General features: G+C 38.2%; 1 protein-coding gene across 1 annotated transcript in view; it reads right to left on the bottom strand.

Annotated features, from left to right (window-relative positions):
- Positions 1–24,988: 24,988 nt before the first annotated feature.
- The window catches only part of LOC148041274 (DNA excision repair protein ERCC-1-like), a 31,435-nt gene continuing 29,773 nt past the window's right edge, over positions 24,989–26,650 (bottom strand). The window contains exon 9 of the mRNA XM_087678807.1: positions 24,989–25,476. Coding sequence (XP_087534933.1) covers positions 25,174–25,476 — 303 coding nt within the window. The 3' untranslated portion in view covers positions 24,989–25,173. The remainder of the gene's footprint in view (positions 25,477–26,650) is intronic.

Raw genomic sequence — 26,650 nt, 5'->3', positions numbered from 1 at the left:
CTAGAATCAAAATCAATTGAGTGAATTTTTTTGGGTTGTAGAAAAGGTGGTGAGATGGATTGTCGCCTTTGGGATCCAAAAGGTAGAAAGATTATGTGTACTAATAATGTGATATTCAATGCAAAGAAGATGCATAAGAAGCCTCTTAAGGAAGTGGAAACAAGAAATGTTACTTTCCATGATGTAGAGCCACCAGTAAGAAGCAGGGAGATTTAATGAGCATCAACTTGAGAGTCCTATGGTGTCTCATACACACAAGAAGAGTGGTGGCTAAAATTCCCACAATCTAGTGCATGATGCAAATCTATGCACATCTCTCATGCCTTTGAGGGATTTTAGCATGGGGTCAATTATCTAATGTTAATAGATTGTGGAGAGTCATTTTGTTATAAACAAGACATGATTTGTGATTGTAATCTTAAGTGGGAGCTAGCTATACAGTCTGAAATAAATTCCATTATGAAGTATCAAACTTGGGGGGAGTTGGTTCCTTTGTGCTAAAGGGTAAAAATACTTTGCTATCCAAGTGGATATATAAGTTGAAAGTTACAAGTGATGCTAAACCAAAGTATAAGATAAGGACAATAGGCAAAGGTTTTAAGAAAGAGAATGATGTGGACTTTCATGAGATCTTTTCACATGTGAAATTGAGTACTTTTTGCACTATGCTTGTCTTGGTGGCTAAGGTGGACCTTGTACAATTGGATGTCAAGACAACATTCTTATAGGGTGATCTCCATGATGATATCTATATGCATCAATCAAAGGGCCTTGTGGAACATGGCAAAGAAAAGCTTGTATGCAAGCTAAAAAAGAGTCTTTATGGATTCAAGTAATTCCCACATGAATTATACAATAAGTTTGATTCCTTTATGCAATCTCATGGATATAAGAGAAGTGAGATAGACCATTTCTTATTTACTAGAATGTCTAAAGATAGCAACTTCATAGTGTTGATCCTTTTTGTGGATGACATGTTGATCACTGTTAAACAAAAGTATGAGATTGATACCCTAAAGAAAAGTTAATGGAAACCTTTGAAATGAAAGATTTGCGATATGCAAATCACATTCTTAGCATGTGCATAATTAGGGATAGGACAAATACATCTATCCCAAAAGGATTTGTGAATAAAGTCTTGCAACATTTCAATATGAAGGCGGGGAGGAGGCGAAGGCAACTAGTACTCTGTTGCCTCCATATGTGAAACTTAGTGCTAATGATTGTCCCAAATTTGATAAGGATAGGGCTAAAATGGCCAAGACTCCATATTCATCATGTGTGGGCTTATGTATTGTATAATTGCCACTCGCTTGGACATTGCTTTTGTACCGGGAGTAGTGAGCATGTATGTGTAAAATCTTGAAAAGAGGCATTGGGAAGAAGTGAAAGGCATCTTGAGGTACTTGAGTAGTGCAAGACATATGTGTATATGCTTTGGAAGACGTAGCAATGATATACTTGGATACATAGATGCAAACTATCTAGGGAATGTTGACAATAGAAAATCAACCACATATGATATGCTTTCACCTTGTATGGTGGTGCAATCTCATGGATGTCTTGTTTGCAAAAATGCATGGCATTATCTACCACTAAAGTTGTGCATATTGTAGTCATAGAAACATGCAAAGAAATCATATGGCTTACTTATCTATTGCGAGACTTAGGCCTTGGTGGAGGCATGCCATTGTTGCATAATGATAATTAGAATGCCATCATTTTAGCAAAGAATCTCATGTTTCATGCAAAAAACAAGCACATAGAAGTGACATATCACTTTATTTATTAGGTACTTAAGGAGATAAGTGAGTTGGGCTTGTCAAAATTCATACTGATGATAATTATGCAAACTTTCTCGCCTAGATTTTGCTCTTTAAAAAGTTTGCGACTTGCAAGGAGTTGTTCACCCTCACAAATTCTCTCATTCTTTTGTCCAATTTTAAAGACACATTGGCATTTAAGGGGGAGGTTATCAGGGTAAAGGCCAATGTGGACGGTTGTCCATTTTACTCACTAATCCTAACTATATATGTACACACTTATTCTTTATTCTTTGGGTGATAAGACAATCCTATGAAAGTAACAAAGGGCTAGTGTATAGGAGAAAACCTTTCCCCCATCATGAGGTCCTCATATACACTATGAAGTAGTGGGTTTTCATAGGTATAAGGAAATACATATTATCATCATCTTTAAATTCATGCTCTCCAACACACACACACACACACACACACACACACACACACACACACACACAAAAGATGTTTCTTGATAAGTAGCTAAACACATGTTATATCTTAGACTTGTAAACAAACATTTGAATACTTGAAAAACTTGTCACAACGGTCTTAGTGGGGTCATTTATAAATATGTAAGTATGTATGTGGGTTCAACAAAAGGGATTTCTAAAATCCCATTTCAGGAAGTTTTTACATATAGAAGGGTACCATTGAATATGGACATTCATTGATTGACTAGGAAAAGCGTGTGCTTTATTCATGATAAATTTACAAATAAGAGTTTTTTAATTAGGCATTGAATGCACGAGATAGTAGGGGTTTATATATAATGAACCCCCTGAAGAACATGGTGAATATAAGTGGATGCATCTAGTAGACCTGAGAGGAAGCTTGGATGTTTTGAAGAAAGAATATAAGCCAACTAAATCAGAGCTAGTTGACATATTGAAAATTTGAAGAATAGGAGTCCTTATCCAATCTCCCATTTTTGAGCTCTCATTGAGCCTAACGTTTTTTCTAACTCCTCTTAAAAAGTAGTCACCATGAATTCTTGATTATTTTGTGCATTCCATCATCAATCCTTGCTTTTTTTGTGACAGTCCATCTATGAGTACGAAGTAGTATAGAATTTTAATTAGGAGTAGTCTATAGGCCTTTGAGAATGATATAGCTTGGTATGTCAAGTTTGTAGAGACCATAATAGATCAGGTTAGGAGAGGTGTGGTGTTAACAATTGCTCACACCCCTTGGATCCACAATGCTTCCAAGGCTAATGTTCATTTAGATGGAATATTTTTGGGTGTAGATTTTCTCTAGATGGGACAAATATTGTTGGGATGTACATACTTGCATGTATGTACCAGTACTATCCATTATGTTTTCCTAGCTTATGTATGTATAGAGAGACATATGTGCACCACAATTGTGCCTAGGAAGTACCTAGAATTGCAAAAGCATGGGTCTTTACAATTGGTAAGGAAAATAGTAAGCATTGTCACACTGGTAAGAAAAACTAATATTAAATTTCCATTACTTGATTGTAACCATTCAAAATGTTTGGTTTTTAGGGGACTTCTGATTTTTCTACAAGTAGGAGAAAGTGTTTAGAGAGAAAACAATTGTGACATCAAGATAAACAACCTTGGTGTAGGCTATTGGCCATGAATTTCCTGATAATCGACTCAATTGTTGGGAAGCATATAGTCCTTGAAGAATTTTAGTAGTTAAATTAGCTCAATAAATCCTAGAAGGGTGTTTTGTCTCTACATTCATATTAGAGATTGAAATTAGCAAGCAGGTTTCATTGGAGGGGAATACGCAGATGGATGAGGAAGGAGGACAACAATCAATTGCTAAGATACATGTCATAGATGAAGGAGAAGAAGATAGGATCAAATTGATTGCAAAGACCGAGGAAAAAATTAAAGATAATAATTTTGTAGTGATATAAGAAGGTTCAAAATGCAAACATGGATGACAACTACACATTGATGCAGATGAGAAAGAAATTGAGTTAGAAGCATGTTGAGGAAAATAATGACTCGGCTAGCATGTCAAAGAGGACAAAGGTTGCATTGGGCATGTACAACTATTGATGAGTAGGGGAAGGCCAATGCTTCTACAAAGCCAACTACAAAGATGCCATATGCTGAAAGAAAAATAGTATCCCTGAAGTGGAAACATAGAGCACAAGCAAGAGCTATGGTGGAAGGAGAGAGAGAGAGAGAGAGAGAGAGAGAGAGAGAGAGAGAGAGAGAGAAGATGTGGCAACTCAAATAGTCACAATGTGTGACCGACCTTCCCTTATTCAAATGTCACTGAAAGAATAAAAAATGAAGTGATAGTGATGGGCACCAACCACCTGTAGGGTACATGTATTGTCAGTGTAACTAATACACAGGCAGCTATGCATAGGTGTCTTTACCCCCAACAACCTCCCACTTAAAGGTGAATGTGTCCCTAGTGATGAGAGAACAAGAAAAAAGTGACAAATTATAAGTGTACATAGAGTACAATAGGATGAGAAAAGACGTCATCTCATCCAATGTCCATCAACTTCCTAAGGAAGGAAAAACGCTCTGCTAAGAGACTTTTAGTGAGCAGATCTACAGGTTTTTGGTCCAACACCCAAATCAGCCAAAAGGCATCTGAGTCAAACACACTCAATCATAGCTATGAAAGCTACCATGTACTCAACTTCACAACTAGAACTAGCCATAGTGGATTGCTTCTTTCTCATCCACAAGATGCATGAGTGGCCAAGCATGAAGCAAAAACCACTTGTAGATACATGAGTTTCATAATAACAATCAACAGAACAAGAATCCAAAAAAGCATGTAGATATGCGGTAATGATCCTCTCTTGGGATCAAACAACCCAAGGTATGGAGTACCAACTCAAGCATCAAAAGATCCGCTTTACTATTTCCCAATGCTTAGTGCTTGGGCTATGTATCAATTTACTCATTTCTGAAACTATAAATTGAATGTCAGACCTTATAATGCATATGTAAATCAAACATCTAATAGCATGTTGATAGAGTAAGATGTCAAAATTATATTTGGCATCATGAAAGTTTATTCTAACCTATCTCCATAGTAGAAATAGGCTTGCAATCTTTAAGACAAAATCTCTACAATAATGTCTCAACATATTTTATTTTACATAAAGCAATGCTACTACTTGAATTGAATGCCCAAATAATGATAGCTAAATTCAACTTAGCCTTGAAATTAGCAATATGTATCTCATTAGGACTAGTGAGCAACATGTCATCAACATAAACCACAATGATTAGAGACTTATCACCCTCGTGTCTAACATATAATGTGTTCTCAATTGGACTATTTTGAAAACCACATGTAGTCAAGTATGCATGTAGCTTCTCATACCAAGCTTGAGGAGCTTGCTTCAAACCATACAATGCCTTGTTTAAACTATACACTTTGATTTCTTACCCCTTCTACAAAAAACCATGAGGCTAAAAAACATATACTTCCTCATGTAATTCACCATGCAAATTTGCAGTTTTGATGTGTAACTAGTGTACATTCCAACCATCATGAGCTGCTAATCTACAAAACTATGAATAGTTGTCATATAGCAAGTGGGAGCAAAGGTCTTATCATAATCAATGCCCTTCTATTAGTATAACCCTACGCTACAAGTCTAGCTTTATAGTGATCAATCCTACCATCTAGTTTGTGCTTTAACTTGTAAACCCACTTGGTGCCACAATGACCTTCTTGCTAGGGAGCAAGTCACATAAGAACCAAGTCTCATTTTTTAAAATAGCATCATACTCAGATTCCATAGCAACCGTCCAATATTCTAAACTTTGCACTTCTTCAAAGGACATGGACTCATCCTTGTCACATATACTAGAAATAGCCTATCCATAACAATTCGATACATAAGAGGCACTATGAGAGCCTAAACAAGTATGGCTAGTTAAGAATGCATCTAACTTACTATTACACAATGTTTACACTAGTTGCTTTGGCATAGTCTTGGACTTCTCAATCTCTACTCTCTCATTAAGAAGTAGATTCGGAGACTGCCACTTATTAGCGGCTCCTGGCAAATGCTTCTCTCCTCTCTTGTTGTGTGTTTCCATGGCTAATTCTATGAGAGAAAGAGGTGGGCTAAGATGTGAGATTTTGATTGTGGGATGAAGCTGAGCACGAAGGAGCATAGATCAAGGTTGGGAGGAGCGTTTGCGGTTGTTGGGAAGCATCATCGGCCTTCCAAATTTGAGATGTGTACGATATAAGGCACAGTTCTATGAGTAAGTTGTAAATTTAATTATTTTATAATAAATTCCTATTGAAAATGGTTGTATTTAGTTGTTAATGTTGTGATCCATCAGAACTCTTAAGGAAATCGAGAAAAATCACTCATCTAATAATTTCATTATAAACACGCAAAACCTGCAACATTGCAGTTTTAAGAAAAATCATGAGTTTTTGGGATTTTGTTGTGAATATGGTGTTCGCATGGGATGGAATGTAGTAGAAAAATATTTCTCGATAAGCTTAATTAGTCCATATCACTAATTTAAAAATATTGATATTTATCAATAAATAAATAGAAAAATTTTGCATTTGTGTTTGTGAATGTATGATAAGGTTGAGGCATGAGGGTGAGCCTCAATTCAGCCCTATCTTTATGTTAAAGTGGGTATTTACTACTTTTATATGTGAACGAAAAATTCATTTAAAAATACTCTCTAAACCAACCATCAATCGAATGCACAACCTTAAGCGGTATGGAGAAGGGGGGTGTTAAGGGGGGTTGATAATACACTGAATTCTCATTTTTTTTAGATGCATGGCATATAGGACAGGTGCGTTTTTTAAAATGAAGAGATTCTAGTAGCATGAGCATGCTCGATGTTGGCCCTATACAACACAACAGTCTCGTTTAGAGTAAATGCATGAAAAGAAATGTTTTTTCACTTTTACAATGTTGATTGTTGATGAAAATTTTGTTTGAGCACTATGAATCATACAAATCACATTGCACACAACACATGGTATCATCATGGATGCACAACAATTGTTTTCATGGACAATGACCTACTTGAGGAGGTAAGGTACCCTAAGCTGTGGGGTTAATGTTTTGTTTCCTTTAGAGAGTGTTTAGTAAGGATTGTCTTGTATCTCCAAGAACGATTGCTTAAAAGAGAGGATTATATGTTGTACATGCTTTATGTGTTCACGATGCGCCTCGAGGCCAATCCCTGAGGTGTAGGAGAGCCATAAAGGGACCACGGCAATCAACCGAGGGGGACTCCCTTTGTCTGTGCTTACATGGTGTACAACACCAATATGTGTAGGGCCTCCCTGTAAGGAGTTTGGGAAGGGTTATCCATTGGACTACAGGCCATACAAACACTTAGTTCTACATTAAAGGTTAGGGTAGTATATCCCTTAGACGCTCTTGGCCACCGCGAGGCCGTGTGGGATGGTTTGGGTGCATAGGAGAGGCCCTGCTAGTACCATAGAGCCAGTGTTGGGGCCGTTATAGGTCCCGACAGGTGGTGTTTTTTCCAAGAGCTACTAATTAGTAGCGGTCTCCGAATCTTAGTTTAGTGTATGCCAAAAGGCAGTGATAGATTCAAAAGATTGTCAAGCCAAGCTTCAAAAGTAAAAAAGAGCTAAACGGGCTAGATGGTGGGCCGAGATTATTAGGAGATATTCTTTGCAAATGAGTGGTCCGATATCCCAACAAGGGAGGGACCTTAGCAACCCTAGCTCCACGAATAGTTTGTTAGGAAGAGGAGGAAGTTCTAGTACTTCCCCTCTCCCAATTAGTCAACCCAGTTCGAGTGAAGTTGTGGTTCCCATAGTTCAGGGACCGTTAGTGAATCCGGTCATCATGGCGCAACCTATTGCAATCCCAATAGGAACGTCGGGCTTGCCAACCTTAGGATTTCCTCTATCTATTTTTAATGGGCTACAGAGGAAGATGTAAAACTTCATATTAATGAATTCCAAAAGTTAATGTTTAACTGTTGAATCCAAGATGAAGGACACTTGATGATATCCTTTAATATGACCCTGAAAGGATTGCAATATGGTATCATAGCCTAGAGGTTGGAACCATAACTACGATTTATTTATTCTTTACCGCCTTTCGAAGAGAGATTGCCCCTAAAAGGGAGGTCAATACTAGCTACGTGTTTTCAATGTAACATGTCAAGAACCTCATGGGAATGTTCAAGGCTATGCCTAGAAATTGAAGGAAGTATTTTGTAAGTTGCAGACCTATATTCCTAGTTGAGCTCTACTGCTCAATTGCAATACCTTTTGCATGGGCTAAACTTTAACATTCACTTGCAATTGAGTAGTGTTGCTCTTGCCCACATTGATACGGCTATTACATGAGCAGATGAGGTAGAGTCATGATTACAAGCGGCCTATATCTCTAGGGAAAATTGGAATCTGAGTCTAGGTGCTGGAAATACTTTAGCATTGACAAATGGAGATCAAGGGACACCCATGAGTACTTCCAATGGGAGAGAAAGCATGATTCAAAATATGCCATGTTGCCAGGTCCTCCCAGTGTGACCATGCTGCCTATGGCTAGTCAAATGGCTCCACCAAATGTTAAGAGGCCAAACAATAAATTCTAATGTTGTTCCAGGGAATCAGTAGCCAATTCCTAATCAAGTGGTTAGGCCAATGGAATGACAAATAGATGATTGCGACATGATTCAAGTGCTTGGAATGTCCTTGGAAAAGTTAAGGATATGATGAAGTACTATATTAACATGATCACGGAACAATATAGAAAAATAGATTGATGTCAATTTCCTTAAGAAGCAACAAAATTTGATAGAGAGTCAATGCCCTGAAGAGGGCCCCCCTCAAGATTTAGTTGTAAGTGGTATGGTGGCCAACATTTCCCTAGGAATTGTCCAAATGTTAAATGTGACATATGTGGAAAGTCCGGCCACTTAGCTAGTACTTGTTGGAGCAAGATTAGTTCTCTCCAAAACAATAAGGCAAACAACCAGGTCCACTCAACCATCAAGCACAAGGAAATAATCTCCAGCAAGATGAGGGACTGAAACAAATATTGCAAAGAGGAAAAGCTATTGTAGAGGAGCTATCTAGTGGCAATGAAGTTAGCCTTATTGTGTCAAAGGCACTAAAGCTTCTAATTTACGGGTCATTACAAGAGGTCAAGACGGTAGAGGAGGTGACAAAGACAAGGTAAAACCTATCAAGGGGAACCGTAAGCAAGATGATAAGGGGTTGCAAATCCTTAATCCTCCTGATATGGAAGGCGGACCTCTAAAAGTTGTTGATAGTAAAACTAACCCCAAGAAGGAAAAGGAATTGCCAAAGAAGAAGGCAAAAGCCAAGAAAGAGGCACCAAATCCTAGTCAAAGAACAAAGAAGATAATGATCTAGAGAGAGAAGAGAGCTCTTGCTAGCTATCATGAATTTGATTTAGCGAGTTCTCTTTGCAAAGTTAAGCTGGATGTAAACCTCTTGTAGTTAATTAATTTATCCCCATGAGTGCATAAAGAGTTTTAAGAAGATTTTGTACACAGGGTATATCGCGGAGCCCTTGGGCATAGCACGGGTAGGAGATGATTGGTTTGAACATGCTAAAAAGCATTGTCCAACAGTAGCTGCATATGTTGATGGAATATTAGTGGATCATACTATTATAGACATAAGATTCTCCGTCAACATTATGAGTTTGGAATTAATGGAGAGGCTAGGGTTAGAAATCCAAAAAGATGCCTCCACGATTCTCTGAATGGCTGATGACACTTTAAGACAACCTGAAGGGTGCATTATTAAGGTCCACATGATTGTCGCTAATGTGAAATGCATTCTAGACTTTAGGGTTATCAAGTTCGTGGGGTGGCCTAGCTATCAAGTATTGCTAGGTAGGCCATTGATCTTACAAGCATATTGTCAGGTTGATATACCTATTGGTCAGTTGATCTTTGGTAGAGATGCCAGACGTGTAGTAGGAGATGCCTACCTTGAATCTCCTCAAAGTGAGAGAGTTTATTTATCTTCTACAAAGATAGATACATTAAGGATGCAACTCGTAGTGAGACGTCATCAAGTGACAAATCCAATGAGGGGTCCACTAGCACAGAGGATATCTATCAAGTAACTTTGAATGAGCCAATAGAGTCTCAGGATAGAATGAGAGATGTAGACATAATTAAGTTGGACCTTGGTATGTTGAATGATTCACGGCCAATTAAATTAGGGTCCATGCTCAATTTGAAAGAAAGGAAAGACTATGTGTCCTTGATTTAGAAATTTCGCAATATCTTTTCTTGGAGTTATGATGTGACTAAGAGGTATTCCTCCCAGCCTATTGTTCATACAATTCCCCTAAAGGAAGGTAGCCACCCCATGCAAAAAAAAGTAAGCTGTATGCCTTTCGGACTAAGGGGTGGGCTATTCAAAGATTTGACAAAACTATGAAAAGTTAGCCTAATATTTCTGGTACAACACACAGAATGGTGTTCACGAGTTGTTATTAGGAAGAATAATAATCAGATTTAGCTTTGCATAGATTTTAGAGAGCTTAATAAGCAGACTATTAAGAATTACTATCTGTTACCATTTATTGATCAGATCTTAGATCAATTAGCTCTACATGACTCTTAATCCATATAAGTGTGTCTTTGGCGTGCCCTATGGATTGTTACTGGGCCACGTGGTTAGCTCAGTTGGTATTGCCGATGACTGACCCAAAAAAGATAAAGGTTATAGTCACTATGAGTCCTCCACGCACTTCAAAAGAGGTACACAGCTTTTTGTCACCACCATCAGTGGGATATCATCAGAGATTTATCAATGTGTTGGCAGAAAGAATGTTGCCATTGACAAACTTGTTATCTTTTAACTATCTATTTAATTGGAGCGAAGCTTGTTAGGTATCTTTTGAGGATGTAAAGCAAGAACTAGAAAAAACACCAATCCTAAAAGCACCAAAAGAGGTGAGGTTGTTTATATATTTTTAGCAGCAACAATGCATATCATCAACTACTGTTTAGTCCAAATTTGGGAGAAAAAATGATATCATCCAATTGCCTTTACTCGCTAGAAATTGGGGATATCTAAAATTAATTATACTTACATGGAGAAATTGTTCCTTGGAATGGTTTTCGCAACAAATAAATTTTTTACGAAGGTAAAGGGACTTAGACTATTGATAAATAAGTTACAACTACCCGACCGTTTAGAAAAGTGGTTAATCACTTTGCAAGAGTTCGATTATGAGATTAGGAGTAAGCCATCAAAGTTGCAAGGCATTGTTAAATGTCTTGTGGATTTCAAGGAGCCAAAGGAAATTCTAACTGAAGGAAGTGACATTAAAGGTTTATTCAAAATTGATACAGCTTCCATCCCTTCCTGGTATGCAGCTATAGCATATTATCTATCTACAAGAGAGGTTGGGCCTACTCTATCAAAGTCTATGAAGAGAAAGATAAAGCAGTAAGCACTACGCTTTTTGATTATAGCAAATGTCTTGTATCGGAAAGGTGTGGATGAGATTTATCGCCGATGTGTAGTGCTTGATGGGGTACCATTTATTCTCAAAGGAATGTCATGATTCGACATGTGGGGGATATTTTGTAGGACTGCTTACCGCCCAAAAAGCCCTCTATGCTAGATATTGGTGGCCATCGATTTTCTAGGATGCTTTCAATTATGTTAAGCGATGTGATGTCTACCAAAGATACGATGTTAGGGAAAATCGTAAGCGGCCATTGAATCCTATTCTAGTTACATTACCCTTCGAAAAACGGAGTATCGATTTTATTAGACCAATACACCCTTCATCGACTATGCGAAAGCGTTATATCATTGTAGCAACGGACTACTTTTCAAAGTGGTCTGAAGCTCGGGCAACTATAAAGGATAATGCTAAGGAGATGGCATGTTAGATTATAGAGCAGATTGTTTATCGTTTTGGTCCACCTAAGAAAATAGTATCTGATTGAGGGACACACTTCCTAAATAAGGTTATAGTAGCCTTGACGGAAGCTTTGAATATTAAACACAATCAAACTACCCAATATAATTTGCAAGCAAATGGTCAAGTCGAGAGTATGAATAAACAGCTTATAGGGATCTTATCCAAGATAGTGTCTAAAAGTAAGCGAGATTGGGATAAGAAATTGTATGTGGCGGTTTGGGCTTGTAGTACGACTTTTATGAGAGCTACAAGCCACACCCCGTTCAATCTGGTATATGGAGAAGAGTATGTCTTACTATTGGAAATAGAGCTACCCACTATACAATTTGCTCTCAAACATTCGTTGGGTGAGGCAGAAGCATTGCAGGAAAGATTTATTTATCTTGCATGTCTTGATGAAATTTGATTGTAAGCTTTATTACATCAAGAGGTAGGGAAAAAGAGAATGAAAGCACTTCATGAATTTCAAGCTAAGAAATATAAATTTGTAAAGGGTTAGTTGGTGTTGTACTACAATGCTCATCATGAGCTATTTTCGAGCAAACTAGAACCCAAATGGAATGGACTGTATAAAAATATCTGTATAGGGAAGAATGGCTCTACAACCCTTTTATTAGATTTGCAAGGGGTAGAGTTTAAAAATAAAGTAAACTTTAATAAGTTGAAGCTGTGCTACATGTAAGGGCTGACATTGGACTTGGTGCCTATACAAGTCCTTCAGGATTCAGCTTTAACTTGCAATAGGTACCAAGACAATTGGATGGGAAGAATCATTTCTTGTCTAGAACATCTGTATTTAAAGCCACATTACCACCAAGGTGGAGTGATATGTTGGAGTAAAGGTTATTAGGTTATTGAGCGGCAGGATGGATCTTTCACATGGGATATTAAGGTCTATTGCCACCACTATCATAGAATTCTAACTAACGTTCATATCGAGTTCAGCAAGGAAGAAGGGATTGTACTTGTCATACATCCTCTCTCTCGGCTTGACTTTGATTATCATAAGTACAAGTGAGCTAATCAGTATGGCATGGCTTATCAATGAAGATTGGGTCTATACTTTGTATTTTGATGGAGCTTCTAGAGGGCCTACTAAGCAGGTGAGTGCTAGTGTGGTCCTAAAATATCCCCGATGTAGGGTTGTTATGAAAATGGGAGTATCTTTAGGATACTCTTTTACTTATAATATGGTAGAATACAAGGCCATGATTATGGGGTTGAATGTAGCCCAATGTGGTGGTATCCACTAGTTATTGGTAAAAGGTGATTCGTAGTTGGTGATCAACCAGCTAAATGGGACCTATAGTGTGTGGAATCCCATCCTAGGGATGTACCATCATGTAGCCTTGGATATGTTGCATATTTTTCAGATGGTGACTTGTCATCTAGTTCCCTAACAGTGAAATCACTTTGCAGATTCCCTAGCCAATTATGCTCTTGTTGAAGATTTCTTTTTCAATTGTAGTCGAAGGGAGCTCTTACAATTATCTTCTAACATTAGCCCATGCCTACTTTGGGGTCTTCTTGATGACACGTCACATTTTAGCCCTCGATGGCTAGTTTGGGTTATGAGTCAGGTAGCAATTGAGCACCTTTCCATTTTGTCATGGATGCATAGGATTGTTTATCATTATATTCATCGAACACTCCTTGGTATTTACGCAGGGGAGTTAGCCAATAACCTAATGCATTTAGTGTAGTACCTAAGGAGCCCTTATTCTTGGTCGGTGTTGTGCTTTAGTAGAATTCCTGTCAAGACCAAGGGTTTGCTTCAACAATACGTTACTGAATGGTAGTTACGTGGATTATCTCATTAGACCAAGAGGGCCATGTGTCTGTCTAGTGTGGATATAGTTAATGGTTTTGTTTTAGTGATGTGCTGCTATACAGATTCAGCAAGACCTAGAGGAAGCCTCTTGCCACACAAAAGCTTCTTGTGGCCACCAAGTAATGTTCTTCCTTTATGAATACTTTTCTTTTATGCTATATGTGTTTATGTACTTGGGGAGAGTTGTTCTTTTGTTAGGGACCGGCAATCAAGGCATGAAATCCCAAGGTTAGATTAGGTATATCTCGAGGAGGTTCAAGTAGTTGTCTACCTCCTATAAAGACATTGTTAGGAATTGAAAGACATGTTTTTAGAAGGTAGTCCTAGTGACCCTGTTCTGCTAGCCTGCTAGCAGGTGTTCTAGGAGTCTCTACTAGTGTGAGGCAATTAGAGAAGCCTGGTGAAATAAAAGGAAGAAATAAGCATGAATATACTTGCAATATAAAAATAAAAAGGTGTGTAAAAAGAGGATCTAACCCCTAAAATAGAAAACAAAAGGAAGAAAAATCTTAAGGGCAATTGATCATCGCCTTACGAAAGCTTGGTAGGTTCCTGGAGCCGAGTCGACCCGAGGCCAATCCCTTGTCTTCTTGGGGATGGCATCTAGCTGAAAAAGAAATACTAAGGAAGGTTGGAGCGAAAAAAAAAGTGAGCGGAAGAGAAAAAGATTGAAGTGTTGCCTTGTGAGAGCTTGGTAGGTTCTTGGGTACTAAGTTAAGACCTGAGGTTGTTGCCCTATTCTCCTTGGGTCACTATGCTCAACTCCCTCCTTTTTATACTCCTGAATATGAAAATTTGGAAGGAAAAAATATGATACAAAGTAAATAGATGCTGACCAGGCTATAAGAGTCCTCGCCCAGTAGGAGTTTCTAGTCTAGTTGTCCTAAGTTAGGTAGGTAGTTTAGACCGCCACTTAGGATGACTTTTTTTATAGTTCTTTTTAGCCAGGATGTATTGGAGTAGTTGGTTAGTGACTCGCACTGGATTTTTGTCAGATTATGTTGGGCCTATCCCTTGAGGATTTTCATGCCTTGGTTTTGTCGGCAAGGGGTAGGGTGAAAGCTGTGTTTCACGCTTTGTTGTGTGTTTTATTTTGTGACAGCTTGATACTTTTTATGGTTGTTGTTTGTGCAAATCAGTTCCTGGGATTCAATGGGCTGAGTCGCCCTCTCCTGTGGTCGCCAATGAGAGTTGGATATTCTAGGACCTGTTTTTAAAGCGTTGAAGCAATTTTTGAAGTGCAAAAGGTGGCCAGAGGTGCAAATAACTAATTTTTCATGGGAAATTGAATGGTGGCAGATGGTCGAGTTGGAGTGCTCCTAGGTGGATTTCGACACTAGGAATCCAATGCAAGTCTTTGTTCAACGATCGGAGATCATTTAAACCCCCATTTAATACTCGCAAGGTTTGACATTTTAAAGCAGCTACATGATCTAAGAGCCAGAAAGTGCGCAATGGAGGTAAGTTGATAAGATGTCGACGCTATGAAGTCGCATCTCCATTCGGATCTCAAATTCGAGTTTGTTTGGGCCTCCAAAATGCAATAAATCACTTGCATGCAGTGTGAAAACCCAAAATTTGAACTAGATATTGTAGTAATTAAGCCTAATGACTTAATTAGAAGGCTTCAAAGCCAAAAAACTCAACGACTTAGGGGGGAGGCATTTTTTCGACGGCCTCTCATTTCCATTTTTGGCAGCTTTTCGGATGGAGAGGCAAGAGGAATGGAGAGGCAGCAAGATGAACAATTTCCATACTATCTATCACTTCAATCCATTTAGAAAATGAACCAGGGAATCAAAATTTTAGTTTTTAGTATTCTCTCTCCTCTCTCCTCTCCTCTCTTGTATGTTTCCATGGTTGATTCTATGAGAGAAGGGGGTGGGTTGAGATGCGAGATTTTGACCATGGGATGATGCTGGAGCATGAAGAAGCATAGACCAAGGTTGTAAGGAGCATCAAGAGTGTTGAGAAGCATCAATGGCCTTCCAAATTTGAGATGTGTGATATAGCGCGGTTCTACGAGTAAGTTGTAAATTTAATTATTTTATAATAAGTTTCGGTTGTAAATGGTTGTATTTGGTTATTAATGTTGTGATCTATCAAAACTGTTAAGGAAATCAAGAAAAATCAATCATCTAATAATTTCTTTATAAACACGTAAAACCTGCAACATTGCAATTTTAAGAAAAATCATGAGTTTTTGGAATTTTGTTGTGAATATGGTGTTTGCATAGGATGGAATGTGGTAGAAAAATAGTCCTCAATAAGCTTAATCCACCCATATCAGTATTTCAAAATATATCAATATTTATCAATAAATCAATTGAGAAAATAGGGAAAAATGAAAAAAAAAATCCAAAAAATAGAGAAAATTTACATTTGTGTTTGTGATTTTATAATAAGGCTGAGGCATTAGAGTGAGCCTTAGTTCAGTCATCTCTTTATATTAAAGTGGGTATTTAATGTTTTTATAAATAAAAATACATTTAAAAATGCTTTCTAAACCTATCATCGAATGCACAACCTTAAGTGGCAGGGAGAAGAGGGGTGTTAAGGGCTGGTAATATGCTGAATTTTTATTTTTTTCATATGCATGGCACATAGGACAAGTGGGTTTTTTAAAATTAAGAGGGTCCATTAGCACAAGCATACTCGGTGCTAGCCCTATGCAACGCAGCAATCTTGTTTAGAGTAAAGGCATAAAAAGAAATGTTTTTTCACCTTCACAATGTTGGTTGTTGATGAAAAATTTGTTTGAGCACTACAAATCATACACAATCGCATTGCATGCAATACATGGTATCATCTTGGATGCACATCAATTATTTTCATGAATAATGACCTACGTTGAGAAGGTGAGGTACAAGTGGAGTTAGTGGTTCGTTTCCTTTGGGGAGTGTTCAATGAGGATTATCTTTTATCTCCTAGAACAATTATGTGTTGTACATGCTTTATGTATTCATGGCGCATCTCGGGCCCAATCCCTGAGGTGTAGGAGAGCCATAGTGGGGCCGCGACAATCAATTGAGGGGCGCTCCCTTTGTTTGTGCTTACTACGTAGTGTACAACACCAATAAGTGTAGGGGCTCTCTATGAGAATTTTGGGAAGGGTTATCCGTTGGACTACGAGTCATACAAATGCTTAGTTCTACATTAGAGGTTAGGGTAGTATATCCCTTAGATGCTCCTGGCTGTGAGGCCATGTGGGATGGTTTGGGTGTGTAATAGAGGCTCAACTAGTGCCATAGAGCCAGTGTTGGGCCTGTTTTAGGTCTTGACATCCACATTAGAAATAGGTTGATCTATGTTATCATGAGAAATCTACATGGCTAAAAATTTGCCTCATTTGGTACTGCATGTCACTACCTAGCACTACAAAAAAGAGGTAAGAAAGTGTCATAGATATCTTGAGAGCATATATATGTTTCTTTCATATATGAAAGTAAAGAATGAATAGCATATTCCACAAGCATAACATCATGACTGACCAAGATATGCTTACGTTTTGGGTAGTATAACTTGTAACCTTTACTTTCATTATTGTACCTAATAAAAATACATTTTACAACCTTGTCATCAAAATTCTTACATTGTTGCAATGAAATCAAAGCATAAGCCAAGCAACCAAAAACACACAAGTGAGCCACAAATGGATCTTTGCCATGCCACTTCATAGGAAGTGACAAACTATAAAGTCTTAGTGGGACACCCCTTAGGTACATAGGCTATATATAAAATGGCCTCAAGCCAAAAACTATGTGGCAAATCTTGACTCTTAATCATAAATCATGCCATCTCCATGAGTGATCTATTTTTCATCTCAATTACATGATTTGCCAAGTGTATATCGCACCTACTCATGTAAGTAGGCAACACGAGTCTCATTTCTTCCTTGATACAAACATCCAAGTGTATTCCAAGCATCCTTAGCTATCTTACATGAGGGATATGTGGGATCATGGTACATTTAACAAAAAATGCAACCAAAGCACGACACTCTACATGTCTGCCATCCCAATGACTCTGCTCATGAGTAGGTGGTGCTGCTTTAGCATTAATTGGAGCAAACCCTACAACATCCTCAATAGCATCTATTTCCCTTTTTTCTTCTCCACTTGCAACTTTGGAAATAGTAGGAGGATATCTTTCAATTCTATGCGTAATTTTCCAAAGCCCCTTTGCAATAAATATGTGACATATCATATAAGCCCATAGTGGATAGTTGGTTCCATCCAACTTGTCCTCAACACAGCCAACATATGGAAGACATCATTGTTGGAAACTATGGCCACTGACTTTCCTTCACGCAAAAGTTGCACGTATAGAGGAATATATGCACAAAACCAACATGAGCTATGTAGCATAATAAGAAAGGAGACTATAAGGGCTCTTACTTGCAGAATTAGTTGATGTCAAAAATTATATGCAAAGGGAGGAAATAGTATGTGCAGTATTAGACCAAAACAAACTTCAATAAAAAATATGACAACACAAAACCTTGAAAGGCTATCCCCTAGTATATGCTAACCTAAGAATTCTCATCAAGTCTCATCCCAATATGAGAAAATCAAGCAAAGGGTGTTGATGACTTTACCCAAGAGTTCAAAACCTACTTCAATACCAATTGTTAGATTCAGGTTGCAGGAATGCAAATACACAACCAGGAGAAGAGGAAGCTTGAGAGAGCACAACTACAAGTGTATTGAGAGGTGTAGAAGAAGAAGATTTACAAGACTTATGCCCTAAAGTGAACAAGTATATATGCATTAAAGTGATACACATGTGATAATACATGAATCTTCCACTACTACAATTTTTGTTCTCATTGAGCTAAAGATGAAGTACACAAAAATTATCATCCTATGCTTTAGAGTTGTTTTAAAGTGAGTGGGATTTAGATTATGAGCACATTCATATATGTAACATCTTAATAATAGATTCATGTACATATTACCATAATACATACTTGTGTTGTTGACCTACTTTGTTGTGTCTAAATACATTAGTCTAACTTTCTCAACCAATGCACATTTCATTTTATGACTCATGTTGTTTGATTTGTAGACATGTGAAAGTAACTGTCTCAACTAATCCACATATTTTCTTTTAGTCCTATGTTGGTTAAGGGATTGCAAGGGAGCCCATTGTAATTGCACCTCACACTTCATAGTATGGTGCCCTTTATTTTACCTAGTAGTACTTAATCATGCAGCTTGTCATGGTTTTGTATGTCATTGTTTGGTCAAACAACTCATCATGGTTTGCATATCATTGGTTGCTCTCACACCATGTGCTGGATTGCCCGATTTTTCAAGATTGCATTGCAATCCTCTCTAGCTATCATATCACATGACACACTTTTATCATTTTCCTTAGATATTAATGCAACATGTAAACTAGTCCACAATATAAATAAAACCATTATTGAAGTGTGCACACAAACACACAATATTTAAATGTCAAACATCGCATCCAGTTGAGTGGATATTAATTGGGGCTGTATTTGTGGCCCCCCCTAAAACTATGGCTAGCAAAAATTATTAACATTCCAATTTATATTGAAATCCAATTAATAGTCATCGTATATATATATATATATATATATATATATATATATATATATATATATATATCTCTCTCTCTCTCTCTCTCTCTCTCTCTCTCTCTCTCTCTCTCTCTCTCTCTCTCTCTCTCTCTCTCTCTCTCTCTCTCTCTCTCTCTCTCTCTCTCTCTCTCTCTCTCTCTCTCTCTCTCTCTCTCTCTCTCTCTCTCTCTCTCTCTCTCATACCAAGCTTGCAAAGAGACTACACTCTAAGATAAAACAAGTTTGTCAATTAAACCAACCAAAAAGCATTATTTGAATGCTCCTTTTGGCATGTCAAATTACCCTTCTTATTTTGCTAGGTTGAAGTTGATTGCTAGTAATAGGCAATTGTTGCAACAACTATTTCAAGATAGGAAAGTGGAGCTAATGAGGTCTAACACTTCTTCCAACAATAAAGAGCATTGCTTATTTGCAATATAAGATAGACATTGTTTAGTGTAGGTGTAAACAAACTAAAAAGCTTTGATATGGTGTAGTGGACACCTTGTACATCACATAGCTTCCCGTATATAATATGTACATATGCACTGCATACATATGTATATATGTGTGTATATGATACATGTATACATACACATATATACGTGTGTGCATGTGTGCGTGTGCGTGTGTGTGTGCGCACGTGCACATGCCAAAAAAATAATATTTGGGAGTGTGCTCATTTATTACATGTGTTATAGAAGGATAATAAGAAAAGTAAACCAACCTATCATTTTTCATCTAAGAAAAAAAGCAAGCATGAGTCTAGGAAGAGACCAATTATGAAGACCATATGTTATCCCAAAGATTGGCAAAACCCCATTCAAAAAACCCATGAAACAAAGAGGTTAGTGTACATATATAGTAATACCCAAAAGTATATATATTACAATGTAGAAAAATTATGGTTGATACAAATAGTTATCTTTTTAACTTTAGAATACACATTTCAAACCAACAAAAGAAAGAAAGAAGCTTAAGGGGAGATGAACCCCAAACACACTTACTTTGTGTGTGTGTGTGTGTGTGTGTGTGTGTGTGTGTGTGTGTGTGTGTGTGTGTGTGTGTGTGTGTGTGTGTGTGTGTGTGTGTGTGTGTGTGTGTGTGTGTCTCCTATGAAACCACTCGTAGTGGGGCTAAGGTCCTCTTCTAAAGAGTGACTTTTCTAGATAGGCTTTGGAGGTTACTAAGACAAAGATACTCTTAGCTTGAACTAGAGTCATCCAAACAACTAGCCTCACATAGGGATACTCACTCTTGGTATGCTAAAAAAGAGGCATGGTTGCAACTGCATGGATTACATATGGATTGTTTGCCACCCCTATAATACAGCCTAGATTCTCCTCACGTGGAGCTCAACTGAGAGGAGATGAATTTGATCATCAAAATGGACATTATTCAACTACACACATCTAGAATATGGGGGACACTTATCGAGGGTCCACGGACACATACGACTTTCTACTAGAAGCATCTTCTAAACATATCTCTTCATGGCTTTGACATATGGACACACACTTGTCTCATGGAGTATAATGCACAATCGGCCAACTCCATACATCCTCACACTAGTGCAGATAGAGGTAGGGACACTTGGAGATGAACCCACCAAACCCCCCCCCCCCCCCCCCCCACACACACAAAAGGACTGGATCTACCAACTCTATCAACTTGTAGAGGACTATATATGGAGATGCCAAAAGTACTATGAGATTAGAGGTCGCTTTCATTGCTTCTTTGGAGAGGGATCTCGACCAATATCCAAAGTGATGGATTTCCCATATTTGAGATGCGTAGGCCTCTTCCTACTCAAGCTACACTAACATAGAGACCACCTCTTATGGTCTCAAGAGTAGACGCCTAAAGGCACACATCATCATACACTAATGCATTTCTACAAATTCTCGACCACCCCCACTACCATAGAGCACCTCTCTAATTAACTGATGGCCCCACCACAGTGAGTCACCCTAGATAGAGCTATTGAGATATGCAAAGATTGCTACCCATGCTTGAATTCTCAATTTCAAGATAATTCTGTTTTGAATTGTTTTGAAATCCTTGTGTCTACACAACATCCAATACATGAGAATGCCTTTTAAAATTATGGTACACTAGATCCAAATGAATTGACTTCATTCTATGGTTTATCTAAAAGATTAAATATCGAGAAATTCTCTACAATGGTAGAAGTTAATGAGTTTAAGAAAGAATTTAGAAATGTTCAGCATCAAGCTTCTAGAGATTGGGTACGATTCACATTGCCAAAGATAGCTTCAACACTCGCTTACAATAGTATGTGGAGTGACATTTATCCAAATATTCTTACCATGTGTCAAGTAGCTCTTGTTCAATGCTCAAGCATTGCTATTTGTGAGAGAGGTTTTAGTGCTTGAACTGTGATAAAGAGTAAGTTACACAATCGTTTGAAGGTTAAGAACTTAGATGCATTAATGAAAGCATTTACTAAAGGGCCCTCTAAGTTTAATGATATGTATGTCATTGAGAGTATGGACTTATGGGCTCAAAAAACACGTCAACATCTATACACAACACAAGCAATTTGCTCATAAATCTACATATTCATGTGAGCTCTTAATTTCATTATGGCCTATGATGATTTTGAAGTCACTATGCATCATTTGTAATTTTGTTATCTTAACTCTTCTAACTTTTTTACCATTGGCACAACTTCTTTTCCTTCTCGTATATATTGCTATATGTGTTTTCTTTTATTTTTGTTCATATAAGATTTGTGTTTTTGTTCTCTATGTTTTAACTCATTTTTTGTGTGAGACCTATTTTCCTCTTGATGCTTTTTTTTTTAAGTTTCAGTTATGTTTCATGATGTTCTCTTTTATGTTAGTTTTATTTTCTCCTTTTTATATTTTCTATGCTTAAACTCTTGTCTTTTGTGCAAGACTTATCCTTCTATTGTTTGATTTTATATATTGTGTGAAAATTTCAACATTTCTTTCTCAATTTTCAATGTTATATACGATGTAAAATGTGCTTAATTTGTTTTCCAATTCTTTTGGCTTTTGATTTTTTTTTTCTTTTTATAATTTCTTTTTATCTTTGTGATTATGATGTGCACAGTTCTATGAGGCCATAAACACATTAAGGAAAATAGAAACCACTTGTATACATTTGCTTTTTACTATTAAAACTTTAGATAAGTATTTTATATTAAGTTATTGAATGGTAATGTAGTTTTTTTACTAACATGTAAGAAAGATGCAATTGGATAAATTTTGAGAAAAGAGAAGTTATTGAACAAGTTATGAGGAAAACCCTAGACTATAGACCCTTTCAAATAAGGGTAAAAAAGGAATTCATCCTTTCATTAAAGATTTTAAAGGGAATCGAGCAAGTTAAATTCAAAATAAAAAGAAAATGTGGCCGATTTAATCCAAAATGAAAAGATTCTGGTTGGTTCAAATTTTAGTGGGCCGCCTTAGGCTAGACAAGAAGGATCTATTTCATGTTCACCGAAAAAAATATTCCCAAACACTAGTCCTAAGGTTAACTTGGTGTTAATGCTAATGTGATTTTTCTACCAATGTTTTTTTAGGAGTCTAGATCTCGAATTTTGGACCTAGAGTTGACTTGGAAAAGAGAGGTGATGATCCATACGAGGTAAATCCAATCGTTCTTTTCCTCAAATAGTTGACTCCCCTAAATTCTTTTAAAATTATATTTAATTAAGGGTTGGAAATATGAAATGTTAATAAATTTTGTTGTGACAAAATAGAAATGTTACATCCTCTCCCCCTTAGAGAAATCGAGATGTCCTCATCTCAATATTACTTAGGGGACTTCGTCATTAAGAGACGTGGGTTATGGACCCACCTCACATTTGTTGTGCCACTCTAGTTACATACTAGTCTTACTTAAAGTAGTCAAATCCCACAACAATTCAAGTAATCAAAAAGTAAGTTTATTACAATATACTAGCTCAATGACTATTTCAAATATAAGATTTGATAACATGATAGTATCAAGATCTATCTAGGGCTGTATAGATATTAAGTGTTTGTCAAGTTTTAGGTCTTCATTGTTTGAGTCTTGAATTATACCACATGCTTTATTCATGCAGCTTCATTTACATGCTTGTTCACATCTCTTCAAGCAAGTTTGGGGCAATCGGCTCGGAGGTACCCCAAATCATCGCATTGGAAGCATGAATTAGGACGTTTCTTCAGAACGTGCCTCAACTCAATGCACTTGCAGCACTTTCAAACTTGATCTTTCTAGGTATCATAGTTTCCTAGTCTCAAAGGCACTCTGACACTGGGCTCTTCTATGCTAGGGGATCTCATTTACACTTGCATGCTTCTATAAACACCAATTGGGCTAGATGTTACGACACTAAAGTGTCCACTAATGAAAATTGTTCCACACTTGGGGATTCTTGTATTTCTTGGCTTAGCAAGGGACAAACAATAGTAAACCACCTTCAACTTTGAAGCTGAATACATGACATCTTTTACAACATCGGAAAGTCAATGGCTTAGACACCTATTGGCCAATCTAAATGTCGAACAGCAACTATCCACTCCCATCTACAATGGTAGAACACCACACTAGTTGCGAGTCACAAGTGTTCCATTCTCACACAAAGCACATTGAGGTGCATTGTCATTATGTCAAGAAAAAGGCTCCACGTTGCAAATATCAACTTGGTTTATATCCCTTCACAAGACATGGCAGATGTGTTTACGAAGGCTTCTGGGAGAAAAGCCGAAGCCTTTAGGCTTATTACCTTGGGGGATCGGTCTATCATACCTGCATATGTTCGCATCATTTACGTGAGGGGGGTTTGTTGACACTCCTCACGTTCCTCTTCGTCGTTCGGGTATAAATAGTCTCTTCTACGTGAGCTTAGAGGTTTTTTCCCCTGTTGGCTGTGACCACCCTTTGGGTGGTGGTGGTGGTACTCTAGTACCGGAGATATTGTGTACTTCCATGGTTATAAGTGATGATGTTGCATCGCATACACACACACTCTCTCTCTCTCTCTCTCTCTCTCTCTCTCGAGTCTCTCTCTCTTCACGACTGTGTTTCTACCATGCGAGCGAGCTTTGGACCAGACCCAACAAATTGTGCCTATCAATGATGGCCCCACAAACAAACGAAAGGGGAAGGGTGAAGCTACCCAGCAAGGGGAGTCCGGAAAATCAGTAGCCACAGAGACATGGGCTACGGGCAGAAATGAAGAGCGAGCCAGCATAAAGGAGAGAGTTGACGACTGTCGATTCAGAGTTTGGGCAGAGGGGGAAGGGAAAGATCTGGGGTAAGGGGCGGGAAGCACAGCGGAAAAGTACCTGCAGCATATAGAGTCTTATGCTACTTCTTGATCCTCAATACCTGAAAGACTGCACAAGCCATTTTCCATCAGTCTGGAATCTGTTCAAAAGTTGGTCATCCTTAACTGGCTTACTGTTAAAAATGCATCTGAACTAGAAGCAACCTTCCTCTCGATTTAGGCATGATTAACTAGCATCTTCATTGTTGTATTGTACAATGTAGGACACGGAATCCAAGTCAAGCGTATAACTTACAGCTACAAGATATCACACTAAGTGCATCACATCCTTGTATACATACAAACTTATAAACTATTGTCAAGAAACATTTCTCAGAGGGAAAAAGGACTCTATGACTATCAAAAGTTTTTGCTAATGGGTAACTTAAGACATTATTAGATATTGTCAACTCCCAGCACCTCCTCCTGCAGCCCCTAAAAGACAACACACACATGGATTTTCCAAGAACAAAACCTATCATGGAGCAACTTGTCAAAGATATCAATTGGAAGGAAACTTCTGGCTCACAATAGTGCTCTATGAAACTCCGGATTTCCCAAATATAAATTTAATTTGAGCTACAATGGGATTTGTAGTTCTTACCCATTTGATTACTATGGCTACCAGACAATGTTTTAGTACAAAATTCATATCCAAATAACACCACGTTCTTCTTAGCTGGTACTGGCTCTGTGGTAAAGAAACAAGCTTACAATTGACAGGGCTCTAGGACACCGCTATTCAGTATTGTTGCTTTTATCTACATCAGATGGAATGTCCCTTTCTTCAATGTTTTCTGTTGAAGCACCATCAGCAGATCCTGATTTCTGGACTCTCAATTGTGCTCCGTGCTTAGCATAAAGAGCCTCCAAAGCCTTGCGCACAAAATTCTCCGGAGTTTTAGCAGAGACTTTCTGAGGTCCTTGATCTTCACTGTGTCCCTGCTGAGATTCGGTGGTTCGCATTTCTGTTGTACTAGACCGAACATGCTTGAAGGTCCTTCGGAAAGGTTCATGGAATGTATCATACAAGCGCTTCACCTGCTCAATACAAGAATAGCTGCTTTAATCACCTCCCTCCATGCTTCTCCCCACACAAAACAACCACCACATTAAAAAATCTCACAAAAGGACCATCAGAAGGGGCTCCTTTAAGCACTGTAGCAAATATCATTCAGGGATTACTCTTGACAGAGGTCTCTACTAATCAGCCTACTTGTCGAGAAGCACACAACTAGAATTCCACCTGCACAATAGGTATTGATGATAAGTCATTCATGTTGGGTACAGACTCTAGAGCTTGCAAAGATGGACCAGCAGACTATGGCAGATGGAGCTCCATGTGTTGTGGGGGGGGGGGGGGGGGGAGGGGGTTCAAAAGATGACGTACCAGTGAGACAAATAGGGTTGGCGGGGAGGAACACGGAGTGAACTCAGCAAACAAGGAGAAGAGAAGAGAGAAGAGAAGAAACTTTGATGAATGGAATGGAGTTCTCAATCATGGAGTGAATGTGATACAAGGGAACAAGGGTGCCATAGCACAAGGAAGATGATGAAGACAGCCATAAACCACGAACCGCAATGTCCTCCTGAAGGGGTGTGAGGGTAGTGGAGAGGCTGGAGAGAGAGCTGACAGACTGAATGAATCAGCCGTGAGGAATGAATGAGAGAGTGGCCTATAAATAGGCACAGTCAGTCTAAGATGGCGCCCCTTTTTTGGGCTGCAAACCCTAAATGCAAAACGCAAAAACACAAAAATGCAAAAACCCAAACTGTGGGTGAAGGGTGAAGGGTTTTTCAATGCCCCTCTCAGGCCCAAAAAGGGAAACAAGAGAAGAGTGACGGGGAGATGCAATGCTACATGCTGAAGAATGCTCATGCAACAGGTGCCACTTGGACAGTGTCCCTCGTGGGGAAATTGTTCACTTGCCCAAGCGCACTAGTACAAAGATGATGAAAACATGCAATGCATAGGAGGAATGTCGAACTTTGTGTGGCGCCAAGAACCATATGGATATGCCCGTACTCAATCGTGGGAGTTGGCTCCATGCTGCCCAAGTGAACAAGGCAAGAAGAAGAAGAGGAGCAAGAAGATGTAGAGGATCCCTAAGATCCAAGATTTCCACCGGAAAGGGAACCTACAGTAAAGGCCAGTAGACAAAAGAACTGGAGAACCCGAAACACAACCTCGGGAGAGAAGCCACTAGCTCCGTGC

The sequence above is a fragment of the Lygodium microphyllum genome, chromosome 1 (assembly GCF_053477565.2).
Source record: "Lygodium microphyllum isolate KBCC chromosome 1, Lygodium_microphyllum_v1.1.10, whole genome shotgun sequence".
Taxonomy (NCBI): domain Eukaryota; kingdom Viridiplantae; phylum Streptophyta; class Polypodiopsida; order Schizaeales; family Lygodiaceae; genus Lygodium; species Lygodium microphyllum.
This window is presented reverse-complemented; position numbering and strand designations above follow the sequence as displayed.